Source organism: Pectinophora gossypiella, chromosome 8 (genome assembly GCF_024362695.1).
Source record: "Pectinophora gossypiella chromosome 8, ilPecGoss1.1, whole genome shotgun sequence".
NCBI classification, from domain to species: domain Eukaryota; kingdom Metazoa; phylum Arthropoda; class Insecta; order Lepidoptera; family Gelechiidae; genus Pectinophora; species Pectinophora gossypiella.
The window spans coordinates 10,045,212-10,063,696 of NC_065411.1; the positions used below are offsets into that span (position 1 = coordinate 10,045,212).

General features: G+C 37.6%; 1 protein-coding gene across 1 annotated transcript in view; it reads right to left on the reverse strand.

Moving 5' to 3' along the window:
- The window catches only part of LOC126368682 (serine-rich adhesin for platelets-like), a 34,211-nt gene that overhangs the window by 821 nt on the left and 14,905 nt on the right, over window positions 1-18,485 (reverse strand). The window contains exons 2-4 of the mRNA XM_050012781.1: window positions 5,832-5,971; window positions 5,488-5,669; window positions 54-5,408 (exon numbers count right to left, since the gene is read on the reverse strand). Of these exons, the coding sequence (XP_049868738.1) occupies window positions 54-5,408; window positions 5,488-5,669; window positions 5,832-5,910 (5,616 nt within the window). The 5' untranslated portion in view covers window positions 5,911-5,971. The remainder of the gene's footprint in view (window positions 1-53; window positions 5,409-5,487; window positions 5,670-5,831; window positions 5,972-18,485) is intronic.

Here is an 18,485-nt window from a genome sequence, read left to right on the forward strand (position 1 = left end):
TAGATAACTATTCGTAGCCATAAGTTAGAAAATTATTGTTGTATTAGACTTACCGGTTCTTTATGAGTAGAGTCCAAACGTTTAACTCTTCGTTTCTGAGCTATTTCTCCATCACATTTCTTATCCGCTTTTTTCTCTTCGACACATTTGGTTTTACTTTCATCATAAATAGTATTGTTTGGACAACGGAATGTTGCTATTTGAACATCGTGCGTATCGTCATCTTCTGTACACTGGTAGAACATATTGCAATATTTGGGATGCCGCCTAAAGGATGTTGGGCATACGAACAAGTTCTGATCATCTTCAGTTTCTGGACAATCCTTGTCTGAAGATGAACTACTTTCAGTAGTTACCTCCCCATTTTCTGTACTTGATTCTGTTTCGCTCTCTGTAGTTGAATCTTTTTCACTTTCGGTGGTCTCACCGTCATCTGTCTGCTCAGTGGTAGATTGTTCGGTAGTAGATTGCTCAGTAGTAGATTGTGTCGTGGTTGTTTGCTCCGTGGTTGATTGCTCCGTGGTTGATTGCTCCGTGGTTGATTGCTTCGTGGTTGAATGTTCAGTGGTGGATTGCTCGGTTGTAGATTGTTCAGTAATGGATTGCTCCGTGGTAGATTGCTCCGTAGTTGACTGCTCCGTGGTTGATTGCTCCGTGGTTGATTGGTCCGTAGATTCCTGTGTAGTTGATTCTTCAGTATTGCTGGACTCTTTTGTAGTGCTTTCTTGATTATCTGAATGTTCTGTTGTACTTTCCTTCGTAGTGGACTCTTGTTCATTTGTTTGTTCTGTAGTTGACTGCTGAGTTGTAGTTTGTTCGTTAGTGGTTTGTTCAGTTGTAGAATGCTCTTCACTACCCTGTTGTGTTGTGGATTGCTCTGTTGTTTGTTCACTTGTAGTATTTTGCTCCGTCGTGGTTTGTTCATTAGAAGATTGTTGTGTAGTCTGTTCACTAGCAGTCGACTCTTGCGTTGTTTGTTCGGTTGTTTTGCTGTCCTCTTCGGTAGTTGTCCCTTCCGTAGTAGTTGTAGTAGATTCTTGGTCTACATTTTCATTTTGTGATTGTGATCCACCACTGCAGTCACGAGGTGGATAAACTGAATCTTCATGATTACATGTATCAAGCGCTGGATCCCAAATAGTGCCTTCACCACAATCAAAGTGATACACAGAGAAACGTTTTCCATCGCCATCCCAATCTACGCATCTGTAAAATTTCTTACAATCATCAGGATCAGGGTAATAACCTGCTTTGGTACAATTGACATTTGAGTTAGCTGGTTTTTTAGTTGAACCTTGTGAACAATCAGCTGAACCGCTGCTTTCAGTTGTACTTGAAGAACTTGAAGATGAACTTGTAGTCGATGATGAACTTGAAGTCGGCGATGAACTTGAAGTTGACGATGAACTTGAGTCTGAGGATTGGTTGTTTTCACTTTGTTGGCAAGAGGGGTTATTGACATCTTGAGGATGATTACAAGTTAAAACATCTTGGTCCCAAATAGTACCCTCGCCGCAAGAAAAGTCATATTTAGTTAATCCGCCGTTCCCGTTATCAACACACCTGTAAAACTTTGTACAGTCTTGTGTGTTTCCGAAATAACCTTCTTGTTTACAAGTGTCTTGACTAGGTTTTGTATTCTCTGTCGTGGAACCCGATGTTGAAGAATTTGTAGTACTTTCAGTTGTCGATGAACCTGGTGATTGAGACGTTTCCTCGTCTTGCATAGGTTGAGATTGACTATCGCCTTGACAGTTTTTAACTTCACTTATATGATTACAAGTTTCCACCTCGGAATCCCAAGCGGTACCTTCACCACAAGTAAAGTCATATTTTGTATATTCACCATTTCCGTTATCGACACAGCGATAAAATTGTCTGCAATCATTTTTATTGGGATAAAATCCTTCAGATGTACACTTATCATCACTGCTAGAGGAAGGTGGTTGACTAGAAGTATCACTTGAGTATTCATCATCTTCCTTGACAGGCTTTTGTGTTGCTGTGCTACTTAATGTTGTGGAGGATGATGATTGATGGCTTGTAGAAGTTGTAGATTCTGTCGTCGATGAAACCGGAGCATTTTGACTACCACAACTCATTTCTCCTGTATCATGATCACATGCTTGGATTTCTTGAACCCACATAGTTCCTTCTCCACAAGAAAAGTCATATCTCGTATATCCCCCTTTATCGTTACTAACACAGCGATAAAATTTCCTGCAATCATTTTGATTGGCATAAAAACCTTCAGAAGTACAATTACCACTGGATTCAGCAGGCGGGGCTTCTGTTTTTTGTGTAGACTCTTGTCCTTCAGTACTGGATGAAGTAGTTGAAGAACCATCGTCAGTAGATTCTGTCTGAGGGCGACTTGTTTGTGTCTCATTACTAGAATTCTTTGTACAATTAGAAGTACCAGTTTCATGATTACATGCTTGTATCTCGTCATCCCAAATCGTACCATCACCACAATTAAAATCATATTTAGTATATCCACCTTTACCATTATCAACACACCTATAAAATTTCTTACAATCCTTTGAATCACCGAAAAACCCTTCAGATGTACAGGTATCACTTGAAGGTATTGGTTTTTGAGCAGCTGTTGTAGCTTGACTTTGCTCTGTACTTGATTGTGTTGTACTGGAAGTTGCATCTGTAATAGGTTCATCGTTTTCACGGTCTGGCTGTGTACTACTAGGTTGGTTTCCGGTTCCACCACAACGATTATCACCTGAAGGATGATTACATGTATTTAATTCTGGATCCCAGACGGTTCCCTCTCCACATGAAAATTCATATCTAATATACCCACCGCGACCATTATCCACGCATCTATAAAACTTTTTGCAGTCATATTCATCACCCACGAAACCTTCCTGTTGGCATTCTTTTCCGGAAGAAGGCTTAGTGGTGGTAGATGTTTTTTCGGTAGTATTGGATTCTTCAGTGCTTTGAGCTGAAGTAGTTTGTACTGCTTGTGTAGTAGATTCCTGCGAACTTTCAGAAACATTCTCATTTTGACTGGAAGTGCTAGAACTACAAGGATTTTTAACAGAATTTTCGTGATTGCAAGTATTTTGTTCTGAATCCCAAACAGTACCATCTCCACAACTAAATTCATATTTTATAAAACCTCCGCGACCATCGTTAACGCATCTGTAAAACTTTTTACAGTCGCTTTTATCACCCATGAAACCTTCTTGAGAACATTCGTTTCCAATAGGTGGTTTAGTTGGCTTTGGTTGTTCAGTAGTCTGTACTGATATAGCTGGAGATTGTGTCGGTTTATCAATTTCTTTTTCCGGTACACCTGTTGTACCTGTTTGTTCATCACTCATTGTTTGGCTTGGCACAGGTGTTGTTTCTTTATTAATATCCCCAGAGTTACTACCACCACACTTTTCTACTGCCCAAGGATGGTTACAAGCTTCAATTTTTGGATCCCAGACTGTACCTTCCCCACACTTGAATTCGTAACGAGTGTAAGCTCCATTACCATTATCCACGCATCTGTAAAACTTGCTGCAATCGTTTTCATCACCCATGAATCCACTAGACTGGCATTTGTTGTCATCATTAGATCCACCTGCTTGAGGTTGTTTTGTAGTACTTGTACTTGAGGACGATGATTCACTTTGCTGTTGGCCATAACCTGAATCGTAATCAACATTTTCAGATGATGCCTGTGTTGTAGTTTGAACAAGTGAGACACTGGTAATGGCCTGTGTTGTTCCTACACCAGTGGTTGTTTCTACTTTATTTACATCAGTAGAACTACCACCACATTTTTTAACTGCCCACGGATGATTACACGCGTCTATTTCTGGGTCCCATACAGTTCCGTCTCCACACTTAAATTCATACTTAGTGAAACCACCTTTACCGTTGTCAACGCATCTATAGAATTTACTACAATCATTTGCATCTCCCATAAAACCACTTGACTGGCATTCAGTGGAGTTAGATGGAGGGCCACTTGTGGAAATTGCAGAACTCGTTTGTAACGTTGTTATTGATGTTGCTGTTGAAGATGTAGAAGTCTCTGATTGTTGGTTTTGGTTTCCATATCCAGTATCATAGTCTTCATCTGTGGTAGACTCCGACGTAGGTTGGTAGTTTTGAGTGGTTTTAGCTGTCGTTGTCGTTGTTCTAGTGGTCGTTGTTGATTGAGGACCATCTTCAGGTGAACTTTGTGGCACTTTTCCTCCACACTTTTTGACTGCCCATTCATGATTGCAAGCCTCAATTGAAGAATCCCAAACCGTACCTTCGCCACATGTAAATTCATACTTCGTAAAACCTCCTTTTCCGTTATCAACACATCTGTAGAATTTTTTACAGTTCATACTGTCTCCCATAAATCCGCTTTCCGTACACTGGTTTGAACTACTATCAGTTTCTTCAGAATCTTCTGGGTCGTTTTGATGATTACCATAACCTTGATCTTGTTCTTCTGGTGCCGCATTGCTAGTTATTGTTGTTGTTCTAGATGTAGTTTCATGTACTTGCGTTTGAGATTGACTAGAATCTTTTGTATGGTCTATTTGGAGTTGTGTTTGTACTGCATTATCACCATGGTTTATTTGAGTCTGTGTTTGGCTGACTGCAGATCCCTGACTGATTTGAGTCTGATTCTGTCTCACTTGTGAATTTTGTGCCTTGTTAGGCTGGTTGCCATAATTTATTTGTGTTTGATTCTGAATAACTTGACCGTGACTTATTTGAGTTTGCGTTTGGGTTACTTTATCTCCATAGTTTATTTGCAATTGTTCTTGTATTGTTGTATTGGGAGGAACCTGATTATCTTGTTGGTTGGAAGTAGACGGTTGTCTATCACCATCTGAGTTACCTCGACCACAGCGACGTCGTTGAACGGCCCAAGGGTGATTACAACTTTGTGCGTCATCATCCCATATAGTCGATTCACTACACATAAATTCGTATCTTATAAAACTACCACGTTGGTTTCCGACACATCTATAGAACTTGCGACAGTTTTCACTATCACCCATGAAACCGTCTGTCGTACAGGCATCACCTTCTTGTCTGCTCGGCTGAACTGGTGAGATCGGTTTATTTGATGGTGAACCTTTGTTTGCATTAGTAGTCATCCATGGATATGCCGTGCTTGCACTCGATGACTTTTGTGTATTTTGGGTGTTTGAACTTGCCCATGGGTATGCTGTTGAGTGTGTCGTAGTCTCTCTAATAGATTCTCCATAAATCGGCTTCGAAATGCTTATAGGTGAAGGAATTTCAGATTGTGCGCCTTCTATTTCGTTTTCATTGCTTTTTTCGGTCGATGGAATTACAACGCCACCACATTCAGATCGTTTTGTACTTAGAGGGAAATTACAAACTTCTGTGTCCGGATCGTAAACCGTGCCAGGGCCACATTGGAACTGTAAAAGTTAAGATTTAAATTTTGACTTCGCTTAACGTTATAAGTAATAATACAAGTATTAACAAGGTATTACTTACTCTAAAGACGGTGAATTTATTACTAGCTCCCTTGACGCATCGGTAGAAGACAGCGCAGTCCGCTGGATCTGCTTGGAATCCCTCTTGCTGGCAATAAACTGGCTCGGGTCTAGTCCCGGAGTATACCTTCACTATCCGCCCACTCACTCTGGGCTGACGAAGATCATCTTCTGTTATTGTTTCTGGAATAATTAAGTTTTCTAACTTTCAATACGCTTTGATTTGACGCATAGTTTAACAAGTGTACATGTAGTAAAATGCGGGTCAGACAAACTGCTTACACTCTAAAGAACATACATGTCACATACACTTTCTATAGGTATTACCTTATAATATTAACTTACCTTTAGCATTAGTATTAGCTTCTATAACAAAGCTGAATAAAAGAAATGAAAAACAAATTCGTATTGTTCGATTGTCCATGTTAGTTATTGTTTGTAAAATGAGCTTTTATAACTTCATCTTGCTCGTTTATTTACAACATCTGAAACAAAAAAAATATATATATTTTACGTTCATTAGTTAGTTTTTTATGAAATACTGAAGGGTAGTAGAAGATACAGGTTAGTTTTGGTTTAGATCTAGGTAATTAGTAATTATGTACAGTGAACTATAATTAACATATTCAATAGATACTCTGTCCGATGATTTGAATAACTTGATTCTGTCATATACGGAACCAATATTTGAATAAAGGTCATGCTTGACACCGTTTGTTTGCAGAACATTTAAATAAAGCACAACGATAGTTGTAAAATCCACGATCTTGGCAAAGATAGCTAAAACTGTACCTTGGGACGTGATAGGTAAAATATACACTTGTCATCAAAAAAATCGAAACACTTCCGTTTTCATTGTTTCTGTCCGAATTTAACACAAAAAAGAATTCATACGATGAAAAAAAATACATAAATGTATAGCTGGCAGTTTGGCCATTACAGTAATAAGCGAAAATTCTAAATTCAAAATTAGAATTTCATTTGTTTATCTTATAAACGAAATGAATCACTGTTTTGAGACAAATGTGTGTTTAGGGTTGGAGTACATTTAGCGTTTAAAAACTAAAAATTGGCGCCTATCCTTAAACTTTTTGTTTTTTATTTCAATACTGTGACTTTGGGACGTCTGAAAAAAGGTTTTTTTTCTAAAACGTATGGATACTTCGCCCACAGAAGCCGCCCAAGTTGTGGCATTGCTGGATTCTGGCCTTAGTCAGCGTGTTGTGGCTGTAAGACTGCATCTAAGCCTGTCATCTGTTCATAGAGTCTATAAACGTTATCGGGAGACTGGTTTGTTCACGCGCCGTTCAGGATCTGGCAGGAATCGGGTCACTTCTGAGCGAGATGATCGATTTATTGTAACAACTTCTTTAAGAAATCGACGCCTTAACGCTTTTCAACTGCAGCAGCGGCTTCGTGTTGTACGAAGGGTGGCTGTAAGTGACTCTACAATTAGAAGAAGGTTGAAGGATCGTGGACTGGTACCGCATAAGCCAGCAAATGGGCCGAAATTAACTGCAGACCATCGAAGAGCGCGCCTTAACTTTGCACGTGAGCACCTAAATTGGTCATACCTACAGTGGAGCAAAGTTCTCTTTTCTGATGAGTGTAAAATTATGCTGTATGGTAACGACGGAAGGAACAAGGTCTACAGAAGAGACGGAGAACGCTATGCACAATGCTGCATTGAAGAAAAGGTCAGCTATGGTGGCGGTTCTGTAGGTATGACCAATTTAGGTGCTCACGTGCAAAGTTAAGGCGCGCTCTTCGATGGTCTGCAGTTAATTTCGGCCCATTTGCTGGCTTATGCGGTACCAGTCCACGATCCTTCAACCTTCTTCTAATTGTAGAGTCACTTACAGCCACCCTTCGTACAACACGAAGCCGCTGCTGCAGTTGAAAAGCGTTAAGGCGTCGATTTCTTAAAGAAGTTGTTACAATAAATCGATCATCTCGCTCAGAAGTGACCCGATTCCTGCCAGATCCTGAACGGCGCGTGAACAAACCAGTCTCCCGATAACGTTTATAGACTCTATGAACAGATGACAGGCTTAGATACAGTCTTGCAGCCACAACACGCTGACTAAGGCCAGAATCCAGCAATGCCACAACTTGGGCAGCTTCTGTGGGCGAAGTATCCATACGTTTTAGAAAAAAACCTTTTTTCAGACGTCCCAAAGTCACAGTATTGAAATAAAAAACAAAAAGTTTAAGGATAGGCGCCAATTTTTAGTTTTTAAACGCTAAATGTACTCCAACCCTAAACACACATTTGTCTCAAAACAGTGATTCATTTCGTTTATAAGATAAACAAATGAAATTCTAATTTTGAATTTAGAATTTTCGCTTATTACTGTAATGGCCAAACTGCCAGCTATACATTTATGTATTTTTTTTTCATCGTATGAATTCTTTTTTGTGTTAAATTCGGACAGAAACAATGAAAACGGAAGTGTTTCGATTTTTTTGATGAGAAGTGTATTATGGCGTAGAGAGTGACGATTATACTGAGGTCCAATAAACTCTGAATTCAATATAGAAAATGATGTTGTAGACTCAGACATTCAATCGTTAAAGAAGATGAGAATCATACTTCACCACGCTGTGTCATTGAAGCAAGAGCCTGATGAAGTATCGAAATTGGCTACTTCATCGGCGCTTTGGAACATTGATGTACCGTTTATTTTCTTAAGTACTTACATAATAATTATAAGTAAGTAGGCAATGCTTATATACCAATACAAAATACCGACTTCCATATCTAATCTTGCATATATAGCTAAATATAATAGTATATTGTAATCAACAAGTCTTCCGGAGAATAAATCTTTGTCCAAGATAAAGCTGGTGCTGGCGCGCACAATGTCCAGGGAATGTATGATGTCTGTGTTTCCGCCTCATCCCACAGGACGAAGTGCATTCACCCCCTATTCGCTTCTCAAGCCACGCCCACGATTGTATACGATAATATTTACGATTGCTTGTCTTTATATGATTCGCATTTTTTGTTCTGACAATCGGTTTGCTTTCTTTTTGATGCGAATTTATAGCGTTCGGTTCCTGGTTGGAGATATTATATATTATATGTTCTGTTCGACTGTATATAACGGCATGGATATAACATCAAATATATAACTCTTTTTTCATAACACACTTTGTGGGCTTGAATCACTTGATTTTCCGGAAAAGTAAGATGATTCCGTGTTTTGTTCGGAGAACACGATAAGCGGTTGGTTCCGGCTATTAGCCATAAAAACACCTCCACCAACCCGCAGTGAAGCTGCTCCATACCCCCTCCGGTTGATTGAGGGGAGGCCTGTGCCTAGCAGTGGAACGTATATGTATAGGCTGTTTATGTTATGTTTTTTAATTACAGTTGGCTCGAACATTATAAACAGCGATATAGCCCACCACCTAACACGTTGGTATACTTAACTCATCTTGCGATGGATGTACCTCTGACTACCCCAATTGGGATATAGTCGTGAGCTTATGTTACGTTTTCTTTATTATATGGCTGTAAATGTGGGTTACCTAGATATACCTATGTCCAAATCAACCAAAAATGTGGGAAGACCAAGAAGAGCTTACATGGAACAGATTAAAGTGAAGGCGAACGTCATGTCTTAGAAGGTATAAGGATCGTCATGTCAGGTCTTGGTCATTACCAATACTTGCTACAGTCAGTACAATTCATCATCACGCTTTTGTCGGTGTAGCATTCTCCATTCTTCTCTATCAAAGGCCAATATTTTTCAACACAAAATTTAGATTATATGTTAATGAACTCAAATCTAAAATTTGTGTTAGTACCTAATGTAATACTATTAGGTACGCTTACAATTTTTGTACGTCATCACAATTATTATTATAAGTTGCTTTTATTGTTGCTATTATTAGAAATATTCGCACAATAACTTATAAATACAGCTAAGTAACTTGATACAAAGGAGGACATTGACATTGGTGTTCCTGACCTACACGGTGACATTATGTAACCGACTGGTATTGAAATTGTTATAAAATATGTGTATGTTCATGTTCAATTCCTTTTCGAATAGGGTAGTATATAGTATGATGTTTTTCTTGCAGCTTCTTTTCCCCGGCTATACAAGTTGTGAGAAGCTGCAGTATTAAGACGTTCGTTATATAAAAAATGGCTATTCAAAGTGTAACTATGTTACCAATTGAATAAAGATATTTTTGAATTTGAATTATTCTTAACTTATAGCAGATTTACTATCGTCAGAAGTGTAAAATAAGATGACATCAAGTTATTTAAAATGTACATTAAGCTAAAAAACTAAGATGACATGCATGTCGAAATATACAAATATTTTTTGCCTAGACAATAAATTAAAGATTGTATGTTTGATGAGACATGAAACAGTACGAGTAGGGCCGGTGCTGGGAGGTTTTCTGGCCACGTGTTTCCCTCAGCGATACAGCTTCCGATAAATAAAATAAAAAAATAAAAATAAAAATTTTTTATTCAAGAACCAACATGTTGTTATACATCAGTGTATGGGATCTCCCAGTAGGCGAATCGGAGGATTTGCCTGTGTTAGGAGTGGCCCAACTCTTACATAAAATCACTTAGTGTAACTTATACATCGGTTCCGAGTCTGCAAGCATAGAGATAGAAAACAAATTTAAATTAAAGATAAAGAGGCAGAATTAATACTAGTATTGTACAGTATCGTAATGGGTATGATTGATTGTGTGAGAGTGTGTGCCACGCATGCGCAAGTATAATTGGGTGAGTGTGTATGTGAGTGTGGGTGTGTGTGTGGGTGTGCGCGCGCGTTTGAGGGTGCATGAGTATTTGTCATAGTCAAGTATTCTATTTTTAGTATTGTATCGTATCAACAGTATCAACAGTGGCTGCAAGTTGTCTTTGATTACTTGTGGCTCTGCCCACTCCATTAGGGATTACGGGCGTGAGTTTATGTATGTATGTAAGTATTCTATATTGCACTGTGTAAAATATCGTAAATTGTATGTTAAGTGAGACATTTTAGGATATGGTAGTAGTTTTACAGCTAGTTACATTATAAAATGTAATTTAATTTTTGACGTTCAAAAAGCGCTAACTAGGTATGTAAGCCAATTTTAAAGAATAAATATTTTTGAATTTTGAATGAAAACTAAGTAAAAGAAGTTACCAAGTAGTATGTAAAATCAATAACTGTAAATAATCAATTTAAGTTTTCTTAATTAACTACCTACATCGACTTATATCTCTCATCTGCCATAAAGCATTTAGCACATTCTTTTATTGGAATGGCACTTCAATTATACTGGCCAGCTCCTGAGGGCAGGTGAATGAAGCTGGAGTATTTTTAGTACGCCGCCAATTACTTTTGAAGTAACCAGATCGCATCCAGTTTATTTATTTTCATGGTATATTTTATGGCAAAATGTTTGATCTGTAAGACCTATTGTGGTCAATGCAAACCAATATACTTATATTAAAAGAAATGATAGTCACATAATATATAACAGTCTATATTTAAATGTGTTCTACTTTTCGGCAACTCTTCCCAAGTCAAAGTGGCAGTTTGTTACATATACGTAGATACTTACTATTGTTAAATAGAAAAGAATCGATCGACCTAATATTCACTGATACATCACTATGCTAATGAACGTCACAACACTAGCTTACGTACTTTGACAGATCTAATTCTTACCGCGCATTGAGACTTAAATAATGTCATGTTATTGAATTATAGTCACTTATTGTACTGAACTGATCGTTCTGTTTACTACTACCTATGTTACTATATTTTCTATTTCACTTGTCCGATAGCGAGAGTCGCTGAAAAAGATTTTTCAAATAATAAAATATCCGCAGAATTCTCATTCAGCTTTTTAATAACCCATTCTATTATCGCTTCTGAAAACCTGCCCAAAGTATTTAGATTGGTAACATTAGTCAAATTCTGTCTTAGCCTACCAGCAATCGTTGTACCTCTAGCGACGTGGCGTGAAGATAAATAAATAATATGGATGCCTAGATATCATTATGTTGATATTACATAATTGCACATTATTGCATGATGCCATAAAGTATCGCATGATGATAACCTCTTATTACCTAACCTTTCAGCGTGGAAACAATTTTCTGTACATGAATGAGCTGTACAAAAAAAACTTAAGGACAATCTGTCAATAAAAGAAAACGCCATGTCAATTCATTATAGCTATTTGTAAAAATATCATCGTTTTTGTTTTAATCGTTTCGGCCTTCGTCTCCATATGCCATCGATTTATCTTTACAGACGTATATCTTTTCAATGTCATTGTACACGAAAAGGACTTCACTATAATCTCATCACATAAATTACAAAACTGTTATAGACCTGCTGTAACCATTAAACACAGTCTTTACTCGTATCTTGTATCACATACAATACAACAAGACCACGTACAAATTGGAGCGCTTTTACAGCGCACCCTTAAGGATCCACGCGATTCATCAGGTATTTTTCTAAAGGTCATGAGTGAACAACCAGCCTCCCTACATATCGCCGGTTCAATGCCACAAATAATTACACCTTGGGCCCCATACGAGCAAAACAAACGAAGCCAGTTTTTAAATTCTTGTATCGAGATGACACGCCTTACCCTAGCCTGGTAATACCTATGGTAGTTGGTTACTCGACACTGTAATAGTTTTGTTATGTACATTATGTGAGGCAATATGAGATAAAAACGACTAAGCACTTACGAAGATACTACAAATTCCATTTTCTACAACATTTTTATATCAACATACTTACATGCGAGAATAAGTTGTTGTTAATCAAAATTAAGTACCTACATACATACATACATAAACTCACGCCCGTAATCCCAAATGGGGTGGGCAGAGCCACAAGTAATCAAAGACAACTTGCAGCCACTGTTGATACGAAGTCCTAAAATGGATATGATGAACCTTATGAATGAATTAAGTACCTACTTTGAGATTACATAATTTTGTTTATTTATTTTCTGTGACTGTAGCTTTTAAACTTTCGTGTAGTCGATCTTCGCGCATATTATTTTATGCTCATTAGAAGCCAATAACTATATTATTTATGAGCACAAACATGAATCTGTATTCTGTATCTCTTCTTACCCCAGCAGGTGACTAACAAGTAAGTGCCTGCCTGAATTTATCACTTTGACTGTCCACAATTCCGTACCGAAACATTCGCATGCAAACGAAACCGATTAAAATGCTGCACACCTTTTACTTTTCTTTTGTCGAGAGTAAAATTGCATAAGCTAGTTGCCTGTCGATACTTTATTACCAAGTTGGTATTGAAGACTGCATGCGATAAACTGGTTTGAAGAAGATTCCCTTTCCAGCAGTTGTGGTGAGAACTGCATTCCTGCGGCTGAAGGCTTGATTGAGTCCCGATATAACGTCTAGGAATAAATTGAAAACTACGGCAAGAAATAGCAAAAAGTAGCCGCGAATGAGTTGCGAAGATAACTTTTTTTAACCACATTATGTCGCGATGGGCGCTGCAGTGTTTCTTTTTTTTTCCTGCGTATCTCCGGGAGCAAAATACTTCGCGAACCTGAATTAACATATTTATATAATTATCCTATTTTGATTTCGTGTTGTCCTAGGTATACTAAGTAATTATGTGTGCTGATGAGCGTTTACTGCAATGAGATTTATTAAAATAATCTTAAGCTAATTTTAGGAAGTTAGGAGCAGATCCTGGCCCCGTCTCGTCGCGTCTTGACAGTAAATTAATGAGGGTTCTACAAAATGCGATATAATTGATTTTTAAATTCAAACAACACAACAATCTCAGTGCGAAATTGCTACGTTTTACGTTCTTTGTAATTTTACCACTTCTTAGATTATGGTTTTCTACAAAATTATAGTTTTGTCATACAAAAAAGGACATTGACTGCTGATTATTTCCTCAATTTTCGTGTTATGATGAACTAATGTGCCTATGCATGATAATGGGTCATATCGTCATTCTTCTATCGTGTGGCTTGTGAGGTGAATTACCAACCTCATCAACCCTGGTGTCAGGGTTCGTCATCGTCATTAGTATTGCGCAATGCGTGTCTACCTACTTACCTTTTTGATGAGCCACTTCAAATGTGTCCACGAACATTGAAATACTTATTTGCATGAACACTATAGTGCCTGTTCTTATAGTGTGGGTTATGAGATCAATGGCCGACCTTATCATCTGTGCTTGTTACAGGAGTTGAAATACTGATGGCTTTATTAGAATTACAGCAGGCATACAGTATACAGGCTTGTGTGAAAGACATCGATATCTATGAGGAAAGTGTACTGTTCTGGCAACTGTCGTTCTGGTGAAACTATAGGTACTCATATTTAAGGACAACTGAAGGAGAAAGCATCTTTCTAATTCACTTTTGATACAATGTTATAGATTTTCCCCAGTACCGGACTTACACCAATGAGTTATTACTTTATGTTAAGTGCAGTTTACACTAACACAGTTGACTAGACCATTAGTGGCGATACGGATTACCACCTATCACTTTGATCTAACAGAAAGCTCGGTGAGGTGTAGGTACTTAGCTCATCTTGCGATGGATAGGTATACCTCTGACTACCCCAATTGGGATCTATGACCTTATGTTGTGTGTTGTTTTTGTGTTATAAGTATATACTTATTATTTTATATAAAACTTGAGTTAAACAGATACAATTCCAGTTTATCCATTCATTGCAGCAATGAAGTTTCAGTTGCATAAGGCATCGCTTGCGCAGTGTCCGCGTAGCAAGATCACGGTCAAGGCTACGATGTGCGCATACGCTTGGTTGGCTGCATTCGCTGCCGATTGCGGTCAATAAATACGAATCTAACGAGAAATACAATTTAATTCAAAAAATATTGATAATATTTATGATTCCGTGGCCCGCTAAGCCGTTAGCCCAGATTACTCGCCAAAATATATCCATCAAACTACACTGGAGCAGCGTGGTAGAGTATGCTCCATACCCCCTCTGGTAAATTGAGGAGAAAACTTGTATCGTTCAGTGAGACGTATGGCTGTTTGCGATTTATGGTTTACGCTCTACATTTCCTCTACCTATTATAAGTTACCACCAGTTAGGTACCAGTAGTAGGTAGGTATATTAAATAGATAATAAATGTGCAGATATCTTTATTATTATATTTATTACTACCTTATTTGTAACATCAATAAAGCTTCGTGATTGCATTTTTTATAACATAATAGTTACTGATGACTTAAGGTACTTAAGATACTTGCAAGTATTAAATCGGAAAACTTTGTTTAATGGGCGGATGTGAGCAATCCAGTTTTCTACACAAATACATATATTTATACATACTTGCATATCTTCTTAGCTAGCTTATAGCGGGGCAGTTAGACATAAACTGATAAAAATCTCTACCACCAGCTTCGCTAAAGCAAGCATAATTTATTTAGATATTTGTCAAAACAAAAAGCACACATATTTCTTCGTATTTTTTATGGTTCCTGCCCTGAACCTAATATCTTCTTATTATCGTGTGGGTTGTGAGGTGAAATACCAGACTCATCAACACATGGTGTCAGGGTTATGATTGAGCCGCCAAAGGCCCCTGACATGGCTCATGTAACGACTACATACTTACATCAGTAAGTAACCGGGACCAACAGCTTCACGTGCCTCCCGAAGCACGGATCTTACTTTCGAACAATCAGGTGATCAGCCTGTAATGTCCTAACCAAACTAGGGATCACAAAGTGATTTTTTTGTAATATATCCCCCCTAATAATATTTTTGCAATATTTCTTCCAGCAATATGAATCAATCAATAGTACAAAATAATATGTAATATCATTGCAATACGTACTTCATTATTCGATATTATTGAGTTAAATACGAACATTAGGTTTTTTTAAAAACGCATAAGGGTTGGTAACTCACGCGTTTTATATTAAAACAGACAGTCTATAAAAGCAATAAAAATTAAACTGTAATTATAACAAAAAATATATAAACCAACCAAAAAATAACACCGCATCTAATTCGAATTTATATCCAGAAGAGGTTGCGGCTATTCTTTGTAAACCTTAAAAAAGTAAAAAAATGAGCATTATGGTTTAGTCCATTATTTCGTAACACAGGAAGTTATGTTATTAAAAACATCTTTATATGCACATTTTTTTAATTTCCTGGTTTTAGTACAATGAGTGATGATTTATCGTCGCTTGGCATTGTTCTTTTTATGACAGAAACGTTTATTTGCAAGTTATTATGTGGTGTAGGATAATTATAACATCCTATGATGCGACTTCACTCGACAACAGAAAACAATAAAAAATATGTAACAAACATACGTCAAAGTATTCTTTATCGTGTGGTTTATGAGGTGGATTACCAACCTCATCAACCCTGGGGTCAGGGTTGCTATTGAGTCGCGAATGGCCCATGACACGGCTCATGTAACGATAATACTTACATCAGTATGTAATAACCGAGACCAACGGCTTAACGTGCCTTCCGAAGCACGGTTAATCTTACTTTCGGACAATCAGGTGAACAGCCTGTAATATCCTTACCAAACTAAGGCTCAAGGATCGTGAGCCCAACGCTCAACCATTGGACAACGTAGGCGTGTACTCGAGTTTTTATTAGGCTTAGGCTCTTAATTTTAGTAAAATCCGTATGACATTACTAGAACTGGTAAACAACTCAATGGGTATAGATACCACATGGAATTTAGAAAAAATGGTATATTATATCAGCCACCGGGCTCTTCCAGTTGTTGGGTGAGTGCCCTCAGCACTCCCCATTTATCCGGCCATGTAGTTAATGCCATTCGCTGCAAATCTACAATAAGTCACGTAAAAAAGGCTCTTCTTGTAGTCTTGTTTAGTCTACAAACAAAACCTTTAAAGCGTAAATTGCAATTCTAAAATAGTAGTAATTTATGAACAAGCAGCTCATAGTTTTTAAAATTAAACTTACTACCTAGGTACTATTAACTCAGACATAAGAAATCTACACGGGTTTACTTCCAGTACAACTCAAAAAGCTACAATTAAAGTCTTGCCTGCGATACTTTACTAGTAACGAGCTGTATCGAGTATCTTATTCTTCCCCTTAGCGAAGCGGATGTTTGCCTCATCAAGAAAAATAAATAAAAATAGTGCATAATCTTTATGCGACGTAACAGCGAGTAATTTCATAATGTGGGTGATTAAGATGTTTTGCAGTGAGATATGTTAATTGTCATACATAACTACCAGTGTTTTATTGGTTTAATTTCTATGTTAAGGTGTGGTTAATGTTGTTGGTCCCGGGTTACTAATCCAAAGACTTCCACCAACACTGGAGCGACGCGACGTGGTGTATTATGCTCCATACCCCCTCCAGAGGGTAAGCCTCTGCCCAGCAATGGGACGCACCTATATAGGTTATTCATGTTTTTGTTATGTATGCTGCGCAACTGCTTCTTCACTATAATAAAAATCGTTAAGAAGTATACCTACTGGAGTTATTCTCAATCACAAAGAATCGGTACCGTTCGAGTTTGTACGTTCAGACGAAAAATAAATCGGCTCGTCACACTCACGCTTCGCAGCCCGGAAAACTCAAGGTATGTGCATTGAGCTTTAATCATCCTCAAAATTAAAAATGGGAACGCAACAAGACAAACTGCATCCGCAGATTCTATGCGTTTTTTGCAAACTCAAGCGCACTTTGACCGCGAAATACTACCAGGATACCATAATTGAATTGCAGCCAATTTTCCAGCTCAATCACGACCACCACGCACATCGTGCGCTCATTACGAGATGACTTCACTACGCTTATTAGCAGATTCAGACATGTAATTACCGGATTAGTTGCCAGTAACTGTCTTCCACGGGTGTTTACATATCTTAGTGCATTACTCATCACATTAACCCGATTGATCGGCACGTACTCGTTTTACTGTTTACTGTAAATTAGCTGTAGGATATCTTCCGACGAATTTCTGCTTTTTTTATTTTGTTTTTGTATACGCGAAAGAAAATTGACCTATTCTGTTCTGTGAGTAAGTAGGTATACTTAAGTAGTATGTTAAGAAATTCATAGGTGAAAATGTATAATGTCGCTCATCATAGAAGGTGACATTGTGATCGCCCTATCAATATCTCGATATAACTATACGTCAAAAAATTTTCGATCGATTCAATAAATTTTGTCTAAATCGGTACCTAAGTTTGATTTTTTCCCAAACATACATACCACATGATATTTTCGTATTTTGACAGAACAACATAACTTATATGTGTTCACATATTAGCACTAATCAACAAAAGTCATAATTATATCGTCAGAATCGATAAAATGACCGTGACAAAATCTTATCACGTTGGGCATGTTAGCTCTACATACCTAATAAGATCAGACGACGTAATGAAAATTCCAATACCTAACCTAGAGTAGAAATACAAATAAAAACAACAGTGTGTCTAAATAATTACCTAGTATTTAAAAAAATACTCTTTACTATTGAGTATTGACAGTAGGATATATATACGTAAGACCAAAGAAGAATAGAAACACATAAATTTAGAAAAACTTGTAAAACCGAATGTAATCCTCAAACCTTTTACATAGCTGACAGGCGCACTACCAACAAGTCGTAGCAACAAGTCGTTATCGTAGAAAGATAGTCAGTCGTTGAAAAAATAAATGCATAGCTCACAACAGCAGCCGTAAGCAAGCAATCAATTTACTAAACAATACTCATTTTCACGGCCACACGTCCCTAATACGTAACTTATTTTTAATCAAGCTATTAGTTCCACTGCTGGGATACGAGAGTCAAAGCGAAGTAAATCAATCCGACACAAATCGTTTAGTTTGGCAACGTTACGGGTGGTAGCCTAGAATAGATCTTATCCTAACCATCCGGCGATTCTAAGAGCATACTATTGCCCAACTGATATCTTCATATGGGTACTAAGTTACTTTCTTATTGTTTCGTCTTAATTATA